The sequence below is a fragment of the Lissotriton vulgaris genome, chromosome 7 (genome assembly GCF_964263255.1).
Source record: "Lissotriton vulgaris chromosome 7, aLisVul1.2, whole genome shotgun sequence".
Taxonomy (NCBI): Eukaryota; Metazoa; Chordata; class Amphibia; order Caudata; family Salamandridae; genus Lissotriton; species Lissotriton vulgaris.
The window spans coordinates 467,939,590-467,950,121 of NC_141695.1; the positions used below are offsets into that span (position 1 = coordinate 467,939,590).

The window sequence follows — 10,532 nt, forward strand, 5'->3', positions numbered from 1 at the left end:
CCTTACTATTACATCCCCCTGGAGTTAGAATAGTAACTTTTACCCCTACACAATCCAGCACTTACCTTACTATTACACCCCCCTGGAGTTAGAATAGTAATTTTTATCCCTACACTATCCAACACTTACCCTACTATTACACCGCCTTGAAGTTAGAATAGTAATTTTAACCCCTACACTATCCAGCACTTACCCTACTATTACACCCACCTGGAGTTAGAATAGTAATTTTAACCCCTACACTATCCAGCACTTACCCTACTATTACATCCCCCTGGAGTTAGAATAGTAATTTTTACCCCTACATTATACAGCACTTACCCTACTATTACACCCCCCTGGCGTTAGAATAGTATTTTTTACCTCTACACTATCCAACACTTACCCTAATATTACAACCCCCTGGAGGTAGAATAGTAATTTTAACCCCTACACTATCCAGCACTTACCCTACATTTACACCCCACCTGGAGTTAGAATAGTAATTTTAACCCCTATACTATCCAGCACGTACGCTACTTTTACACTCCCCTGAATTTAGAATAGTAAATTACATTTTATTTAAAAAAAACAAATTAATTTAAATAAATTATTTTAAAAAATTGTAATTAAATTAAAATTAAATTAATATTAATAAAATGATATACTTACCTATACTTACTTGTTGTAATGGCATGCGTTGTAATAGCATCTGAGTTGTAATGGTATGTGTTGTAATGCCAGGCGCTGTAATGGATCTTGTGTTGTAAAAGTTGCGTTGTGATGGTATGCGTTGTGAATGCATGAGTTGTAACGTCATACATTCACTCCCCTCATCACTGGGCTAGATGTCTTTAAGATGTTTATGACATGTTTAGACTCTTTTTTGTCCTCAGTCATGATCGCTGCGCTATTGCATAACCAACAGTGTGCACCTGTAGGCTCAGATGTAAAATTTGCCAGTAGTTTCGGTGAAACAAAGCCTCTCTCTACCATTGTATAGAATGTATTTGCCATTGAAAGACACAAATGGAAACATATAGCATGTTTTAAAATATGGGGGAGGAATATTTCCAACCTAAAACAGCAACTTCTAGGCACAGAGCTGTATGGAGAAAAGATGCCGTGAATTCCGAAGATGATGATTGGTGGAGACGAGTGGAATGAAGTATGGTTCGCTCTTCAAACTATTCAGCGTTAATAGGGTAACTCTCCTTGTCAGTTGCCATCAGTCTGTGGGTGTGTGATGTATTGGGGCTGAAATATTTGATTGAAGTCAGGGTCCCCTTGCACATGCTTTTCATGGGGCATGATGGTCTGGGTTATAGAGCTGTGTCTGTGTTTCACTCAAATGGTTTCTGTTCAAATAAGACACAAATTCATATGTACTATATTAATGGTCTAATGACAATATCATTTCATTAGCATTTTCAAGTATTGAGTCTCTTTCTAAATTTGCAACCCTTGTAAATGGTGGTTTGTACACGAGAAGAGAGAGCAGTATAATGTCATGAAGGGCTGCTAAAGACAATTGCTCATCTTCATTGACCTAGCACATTTGAAATGAAATAAAAATGTTTTTTGTATAGCGCATGGCTACCCGGAAGCATCCCAGTGCTGACACATAACCAGATGGACTGAATAGCCTAGGGGAAAAGTCAGTTTTTCAACTGATTGCGGAATGCAATATAGTTGGGTTCCCTACGAAGATATAGTGGTAGGGTGTTCCAAAGTCTAGAGGTGTTGTATGAAAAAAGCCGCTTCTGGCCTTCTTGATCCTGGGGACCACCGCCAGATGGAGCTCGTCTGAGCTGAGTTTTCTGTTTGCCCAATAGGGACGGATCATGGCTTTATTATTAGAAGGTCTGCTCCCTTCAAGGGCCTTATGAGCAATGCAGAGGCCCTTAAAGTTTACTCTCTCCTGCACCGTGAAGCCAGTGGAGGGAGCTCAGCGAGGACCTTGCTGAACACTGATTAGGGGTCCCCATGAGCAGTCATGCCGCACGGTTTTGTACCATCTGCAGTTTTCCGACCACTGAGTTTGGAGCACCTAAGTAAAGGGCATCCTTGATGGAATTAGTGCTTGGATCAGCAATTTTCTTGCTTGAAACGGTAGAAGAGGGAGTACTTTGCGGGTCATTCTAAGCAGGCCATAACATGAGGCGGCAGTCTTCCTAGCTTGCGCTTTGAAAGTGAGGTCTTGGTCTAGCCAAATTCCCAAACTTTTTATGTTTGTGTTGGGGCTGGCACCAGGCCCATACAAGCGTGCTACATTGTGCTTGGTTTAAAGCATAAAGGATTGCCAAGAATTATAAGCTCCGTTTTGTCACCATTAAGTTTTAGGTGAGACATACTCATCCACTTGGCAATTTCCTTGAGACAGGAGTGGAGGTCATTGGACATCTGATCAGGATGGTTCAGTGGCACAACCAGCTTTGGGTCATCAGCGTACATTATTATATGAATCCCGAAGGGGGATACCATGTCCACCACAGAGCCATATAGACATTAAAAAGAATGGGGCTTAATGAAGAACCCTGTGGAACTCCACACTGTAAAGGGATGGGATTTGAGATGGTTTCACCTTCAAAAACCTGGAAGAATCTTTTTTCTAAGAAACAATGTAGCCATAATAGGGCTGTGCCAGGGACTCCTGTGCTCCTGAGAAGGTGGACCAAGATTTGGTGGTTCACCATGTCGAAGTCCACGCTCAGGTCGAGTAAAATTATGGCTGCAGACCCTCCTGAGTCAAGGTTCTTCTTGATTCTTCCACCACTGCTAACAGGGCGGTTTTGGTGCATTGGCGCGGGTGAAAGCCCGTTTGGGAGGGATGTAGCAGATCATTGGACTGGAGAAATGCGGAGGGCGTATGATTAACATATTTCTCAGCAATCTTGCTGATTCCAGGCGATAATTTCCCAGTGGGATGGGGCTAGGTTGTTTTTTTTTACCAGCACTTTTACCATTGCCCTTACCTGTGGATAGTGAGACATAAATCAGGCAGGTAGCTGTGGAGACAATTGTTGGTGCTACCAGTTTAAGGCTGTTGGGTGGTGCCGGGTCAAGTGGCGATCCACTTTTTATTGTTGACAGGGTGGCTAGAAACGATTACTGGGTCATCGGCATAAACATCTCCAAGAGATGTCCCGTTTTGTGCACACCTTCATTTGTGTACTTGATTGGGGTGTCACGTCTTTGTAGGGAAGAATTGTCCGAATAATATGTACTTTGGTGGTGAAGTATTCTGCATGTTTATTGCAGAGGAGACCTGAAGTATCCGGTACTGCCGGAGGGGCAGGAGCTTTGAGGAGCTTTTTGGCAATGAGGAAGGTTCTTAGGGGAGTTAGCAGCTAACGCAATCTTTTCCTTGTAGTAGGAGGCCTGGTCTTTTTATATTTCTGCCTTGTATAATCCAATGGCCACCCTGCATTCCAATTTCTTATCAAGAGAGACATCTTTCCTCTGGACCCTTTCTAGTTTTTTACATTGCTCTTTTAAAATACGCAGTTTTGGGGAAAAGCAGGCGGCTCTTTTAGGTCTGGTTTTCTCGTGAATTGAAATTTTTGGGAGCACCGGATTGAGTGATCCCTCAATCCAGTTGTAAAAGCTTTCATTAGCTGCAGCTGGATTAGAGTCAAGATACAGCTTGGTCTTTATGAGTTCTTGGGTCCACCTTTCATGGGGAAGTTTGGACCAAGGTCCGATTCCAGCTCAAATCGGTGCAGTATATAGTGTGATGGCTAGTGGCGACCAGAAGAAGGGGATCAAAAAATGGTCCGACCACGGAAGAGGGAGGGGGTATTTCCCCTTTATATCACCCAGATTGGAGAAAATAGGGTTGAGCAGGTGCCTTTTAGCATGGGTTGCTTGCAGGACCTTCTGTAGTAATTGGTAGGACGTGAAGTCTTGGGCAAGTTCAGTTGCGGTAACTGCTGAAGGGTTGTCAAAGTGCAAAATGAAATCTACTAGGAGAGTAAAGTTGGCAGCCGAGCTGGCAATATTAACAACTGTTTCCATCATGGATCTGCAGAATTGACCCATTACTCCAGGTGGGCGATAGATGAGAATGCCTGAGAGTGAGAGGGTGGGGGTAATCACTATTGAAAAATGGGCATTCTCGCAATCTGATAACGGGCTGCCTAACAGGCGACAGGTTAGGTGGTCTTTATAAATGATAGCAATACCACCGCCCTTGCCTGGCGCTCTGTCCATCTTCTCAATTAAATATACCTGTGGTAGTGCTTGGACACTATCTGGCTCTGAGCTGGAATTAAGCCAGGTTTCTGTGAAAAACAGAACTTCTGGGTCATCTGAACATTTTCATAAAATATTCACTAGTGCAGCATTAGACTTTGCTCTGTAATACTGCTGTAACCTGTGTCCATCCACCCAAGCACTCATTCATCAATTGTTCTAGCGACACACCCATGCACTCATTAAGCCATTAACTATCATGGCACTCATTTACTCAGTCAATCATCTATGGACTTAAACATTCATATAGTTGTTCACTCATTCTCATATTCACCCACTCATTCTTCCTTGCATGCCACACACACAAACTCACCAATCACTGAAGAAACACATTCTCTCATAAAATAGCCAGACCAATGGGATTTGACAATATTTGTTCGGAGATGTGACCAGTAAAATAATGTTAAACAGGCTGAGGCTGAATGTGTATAATTTTTGCTTCTGAAAAAAAGTGTTTGACTTTTGTTGTAAAGTTTTCTTGGTTAACAAAAGAGGTCATTTGCAATTTTCACTTGTAGTCTGATACCTTTGTATTGTATTGATTGAAACCAACAGCTAATTTTTTCTCTCCAACAAAACCTCCAGCAAAAATGACAACATTTCCTATTATTGTAATTATTTTAAGACACTGATCTTTACTCTTATACCCTTAGGTAACACTAATCAAGTGGATGGAACCTGGAAATTGGACATCAGGGCAATATTTCATTCTTCTAGAATTTCCAAAGGAACAGTGTGCATTATTATTTTTAATTTTCCTGCTGATTTTTCTAGGAAACCTGTCAATATTTGGCATTATCCGGATCGATTCACGTCTTCACACACCAATGTATTTTTTCCTCACCAACCTATCATTGCTGGATATCTGTTATTCAACAACCACTCTCCCCATTATACTGTCCAACTGCATAACCGGTGAAGGAATCATCTCTTTCCCAAGATGCATTGCACAGTTGTATTTTTTTGTGTCCCTCGGGGGTGCAGAGTGCCTTCTGTTGGCTGCTATGTCGTATGACCGTTATGTGGCAATCTGCAACCCCCTCCGGTATGTCATTATCATGAGTCATAGGCTTTGTGCCCAACTCGCCATATCCTGCTGGCTGAGCGCCTTTCTTAACTCCATCCTGCACACAGTCATGACCGCCATGTTGCCCTTCTGTGGGTCAACTCACATCCACCACTTCTTCTGTGATGTGCCCCCGTTATTGAGGCTGTCCTGCACTGACACCCACACCAGCCAGACATTGCTCTATGTCGTCAGCATCTTCCTGGGAGTGAGTCCCTTTATGTACATCATCATCTCCTATGTCCGCATCATTTCCTCCATCCTGAAAATCAGCTCTTCGGAAGGGAGGCGCAAGACCTTCTCGACCTGCTCTGCTCACCTCATGGTTGTTACTCTGTTTTATGGGACAGCAAACTTTAACTACATAGGGCCGAGATCCGGCTATCCACCTGAGGTGGAGAGCGTTTCCTCGCTGCTCTACTGCCTTCTAACCCCTCTCCTCAATCCAATAATTTACTGCCTGAGAAACAAGGAAGTAAAGAGTGCCTGGAGTAGACTTTTCAGAGGCAGCACTAAGTCATTAATATTTAATTGGTAAACTGCTTCAGTCACCTGGTCAAACAAGAACAGAGCAGGTCTGCTGGCACAAATATGGACTATAACTTGATCCACACTTGTAAAAGAGGTTTGGAAAGGATCCAAAACAGACTTGAAAATGTATTTATTTAATATGAAAAACTCTATTGCACTATACTCCCGGGCAAATCCAATAAAAAAGCCAATTCTGATTCCCAAAATATAAAACTCGAATGGACATAGGACTTTGCAGGTCCATGATGTTATCAACAGAATTTGTCCATTTCAATACTTACACCATAATTTTTTCTGTTGAGCTCTGTTTATTCATTCAATGCACCTTCTAGTACCCAAAACTAATATGACACCCAATGTTGTCAAACATAACGGGATACCCTCCCTCCAGGTCATTATGGACAAGGGATCTAGTCCTGGTGCTTGGTGTGATAGCCTGAGGCATTCTGGAGGAAGTTGCAGTCTTGTTTTGCATCAATAGAACTAATCAGACTAAAACACCTGAAATCAATAATTTTTAAGTGAAACGTTCAGTATGGAGACTGTGGATCCTGTTCACAAAGGTAAATGAACAGCAGTAGATATAGACTTAGGTGTAAATCTGCACTTTTGTGTTGTTCACCATATCCAAGTGCAAATATACGCCTAAGTGCAGACTTAGGGCCTGATTTAGATCTTGGTGGACAGGTTGCTCCATCACAACGGTGACGGATAAAACGTCTGCTGAAATATAAATCCTATAGGATACAATAGGTTTATATATAGCGGCAGACGGGATATCCCTCACTGTTGTGATGGAGTAACATGTCCGCTAAGATTTAAATCAGGCTCTTAATTGGAACCAGGGAGTAGAGACATCTAAAAGTAAATTTACAAATGTAACATGAATACGAGTCATTTTTTCATGTATAGGTATAGGTCTCCCCACTGCGGAAGATATTTATTTGCAAAAGTATAGGAAAATCAATAAAGTTTACTCATTTATTGAAGCATAACAATATTTGAATGTATGACACATTTGTAAATGGATTTGAAATAATTATTAGTAATCTAGAGCTAATAAAACAAAATGTGGCAACACATTACTCATCAAACTAATGGTCTGATTTAGATGTTTGCCGATAAGTTACTCTGTCACAATGGTGACAGATATCCCATCCTTCCGAAATATAAATCCCACAGTCTATAATGGGATTTATATTTCAGTGGATGAAATATCCGTCACCGTTGTGATGTAGTAACCCAGCATCTAGATCAGGCCCTAACTCTTTATCAAATAATTAAATATTTACAAAGTTTTTAATTATGAATTTATTTTTAAAAAGTTTTACAAATACCACCCACATTAGCATATTAGTATTGAATTAATATTTACTAAACTTAACTGAAAGGTATTTGTTTAACTAATACAAATTAATTGTACATGTTTAATAACATTTTTAATTTTGCCTTATCTAGCAAAATGTTCATTATTCATTTTTAAAATTAATAATGATTTATTGTTAATAAATTATACCTTTGCAATACTAATACTTTTTTTTAAATGAATTTAATATTGAAGTCAAAATATAATATATGGAACAATTCTTTCTATGGGGTTTTATTTTAAGACCCTGGCCCCATTATTTTATATAGGAATGTGTTGCTGCACCCGCAAAAGTACATATGTGGTACTTAACTTACTTCAAGGCCAGACTGAAGTACATTTACAACTGTTTTCGTCCTCTTGGGCAGTAGGAAATTTAGAAGTAGTACAGGCCAACTCCTTTGTCGTTGTTAGTTTTTATTAGCATGTCCCTCTCTCAACCTCTTCTTAAGCCCCTATAAAACCCTTCTATTTTGCAGGAAGTATGCTCCTTTTCGAGCCACTCTCCCTTATCTCAACCACATTTACTACAAAAAACATTTCCTAACATGTGCGGAGAGATCTGCAAAAAAATGTATAAGAGGCGGAGGCGTAGAGTTTCAGCCATATGTCAGTGAATAGAATTTAGGAGCATGTGAGTAGTAGTACTATAGCATTTCATAGTGTACTACAAAATGGAGTTTGTAAATAGGCCCCAGTGCCTGTACTGGCCTGAAGTGAGGTGATCACCCTAGCTGAACATTTGCCAATGCAGAAAAATTTCAATAATCAGCCATTCAAAATAAAGATTAATTTATAATATTGTGATTTTTTAATCCAATTAGTCAATTAGACTTCTGAATACACTGGATTTGAAATCGGTCCTCTGGATTCCAAAGGTCAGCAATATTTGCTAACTGTTTTTTCACTGTACTCATTATATGATACAGAGAAAATAGCTGTGTGTATTATTTTCTTAGTAACTCCTCAGAATGAAAAACTACAAACTGTTTTTAGTAAAAATCTGTACAATCAGTCCAAGTGGGATGTTGGCCAAAGCAAATACATCTGGGCCAGTATTACATAAAGGGTGCACAGTGTGCGGCATGGCTTACCTTTAAACAGATGCGCTGGGCACAAACAGGGACAGTGTGCCCTATCACAGGTCATGTGGTGCCCCCTGGGGACAGCTCATTAGTGAAAGTCAGACCCGCTGACTGTAGCAGCCGGTCTAAATCAATCAGGCTATTCTAAGAGTTATAGTTTGGCCCCAGTATTGCCTTAAATGGGCCATCCAGTGAAGAGAAAACACTTATTTTTACCCAGTTCTGCATCACTAATATTCACCAACAGTAAGCATTCTAGAATGTTGGTTTACTTGAAGACTTCTGCTTGGGTCTTGAGACATGTGATATCATTCCGCGGGTGGCCCCTTTAAAAGCTATTCAATACGTACTCTACGTAGGTATAGGCGATGAGTATTCTAGTCAAGTCCCACAATTCTAACACTGGTGAGTCATTGCTTCGGCCCCCTGGCTTCTCAGAAGGCAAGATTACATTACCTCCTCGTCCGTCTTCCTCGCCACAGTATTAACCATTGAGCCTCCGGCTCCCGCCGAAACTCTAAGCAAAACTTAGCACTCTAGTCTCCCTCTCCCTCCCTCCAAGATGGCCCCCATTAGCTACAGCCAATCCCATAAAGGGATACAGAAAACAGCCAAACTACCTGTTTTTTCGTTTCTGCGCTACTCCGAGTGCTGCGTGCCTGCGATGCAGGTAAGCGTGGCTGGGTCCGGCGTTTAGCTGGGCTCTGGTCGCTGTGGGGTTTGGTGTTGGGGAATGTTGCTTGTGTTTACTTTTCTGTTCCCCTCATCTGCCTGTTTCTCTTGTCGCGCTCTACCGGACTCTGGGTTTCGAGGGGGTTTGTTCGTTTGGGAATCGCCCTCTGTCTGCTTCTTTGTTATCATATGCGGGGATGTGAGTGTCTTTGACCTGCTTTAGCGGTCTTTTTTCCTCATGTTGCTTTGTGACTTGAGGCGCGTCCTGCACAGCCAACATTGCACGATAATTCCCCCGTTGGCAAGCGGTGCTGCTAAGCTTCTTCGCTTTGCCTTACCTGTTTTTTAATGGTGCTCTGCTGAATGTCTCTTTAGGGGGAGGGTCTGTCGACTTCATTAGGGAGGCTCGCTGGACTACCTCCGTTTTTATGCTTCCATTGGGGACGTGCAGTGGGAGGGTTTGTGGGTTGCCATGGCGACTTGTAGCCTTTTTCTCCTGGTGTTGTTTGCTGTTTGATGCCTGTCTGTTTCATTTGCGTTAGCTGGTCATGGAGAGTGGTTCTTCTGCTGCGGCTGCTCCTGGCTCCTTGGATATGGATCTGGTTCTGGCCTGACAATACTATCTTTGGATATGTTACAAAAGATGATTGATTCTGCGGTGGCTGCTGCTTTGCAGGACAAGGTGTCTGTTCCTCCTGCCAAGAAGGTGAAGGCTGATGGTGCTCCTGCTCTTGACTCTAGACGGAGGAGGATGTTGACGTCAGAGGACGTTTTGTGCAGGGTGCCGACCTTAAGGTGGTGCTTGGTCACATTCGCAAGAATTTGGTTTTTCCTGATTCTGTTGTTCCTTTGGAGGATGATTTGTTTGCGCAATATCAGCGCCCTGAACCTGAACCTTTGCCCCTTCATTCTTCTGTTTTGAAGGTTTTGGAATCGGAATGGAAGGATGTGGACAAGGGCTCTTTTCCAAGTTTTTTGAATAAACGTTATCCTTTGCAGGACTTTTCCGTGAAGTTTCCTTCCTCTGTTAAGGTTGATTCCTTGATGGCTAGTATGTCCTCTCAAGGGACTGTTGTTTCTGAGGATTCCTCTCCTGCTGACCCAGTGGATCGTAAGGTGGATGGTGTAGTGAAACGCACTTTTGCTGCAGCTAATTTTTACATCCGGGTGGCGGCCTATGATTCTTACGCCATCCAATCTTTGCTTAAAGACTTTCAGTCGTTGGCAGAATTATTGGACCAAGGGGAAGATGTGTCTTCTACGCTGGCCATGATGGAGCAGCAGGTTTGTCTGCTTTCTGATGTGTCTTTTGATTCATTAGGGGCGGCTGCTTCTGCGGCGGGTTCTTCTGTCGCTGCGAGGAGGCAGTTGTAGCTCCGCTCCTGGAAGGCTGATGCTACACAGAAGGGTCTGTTGATGAATATCCCATTTACTGGTGTTAAGCTGTTTGGTTCCCCATCGGATGATATGGTTAAGAAGACAACAGAGGACCGTAAGCTGCCTGCTCCTGACCGGGCTGGTCGCTTCCGTGCTTTTGGTTCCCGGAGGGCTTTTGGTCCTTCACGGATGGGCCGTACAA

At 42.3% G+C, this 10,532-nt stretch overlaps 1 protein-coding gene across 1 annotated transcript; it reads left to right on the forward strand.

Annotated features, from left to right (window-relative positions):
- Nucleotides 1–1,117: 1,117 nt before the first annotated feature.
- Nucleotides 1,118–10,327, forward strand: LOC147701883 (olfactory receptor 5V1-like). Its single transcript, XM_086929381.1, has 4 exons — nt 1,118–1,147; nt 4,887–5,790; nt 9,496–9,659; nt 9,878–10,327. Exons 1-4 carry the CDS (start codon nt 1,118–1,120, stop codon nt 10,325–10,327), a joined length of 1,548 nt encoding a protein of 515 aa, XP_086785507.1.
- Nucleotides 10,328–10,532: the final 205 nt, after the last annotated feature.

What these genes read in the sequence shown, in the direction of transcription:
- LOC147701883 (XM_086929381.1), top strand. Translation starts at nt 1,118, where the DNA reads ATGATGATTGGTGGAGACGAGTGGAATGAA. An exon ending in GTGGAGACGAGTGGAATGAA is followed by an intron (nt 1,148 to 4,886) that starts GTATGGTTCGCT and finishes TTATACCCTTAG; the next exon opens with GTAACACTAATCAAGTGGAT. An exon ending in GGAAGTAAAGAGTGCCTGGA is followed by an intron (nt 5,791 to 9,495) that starts GTAGACTTTTCA and finishes CATTTGCGTTAG; the next exon opens with CTGGTCATGGAGAGTGGTTC.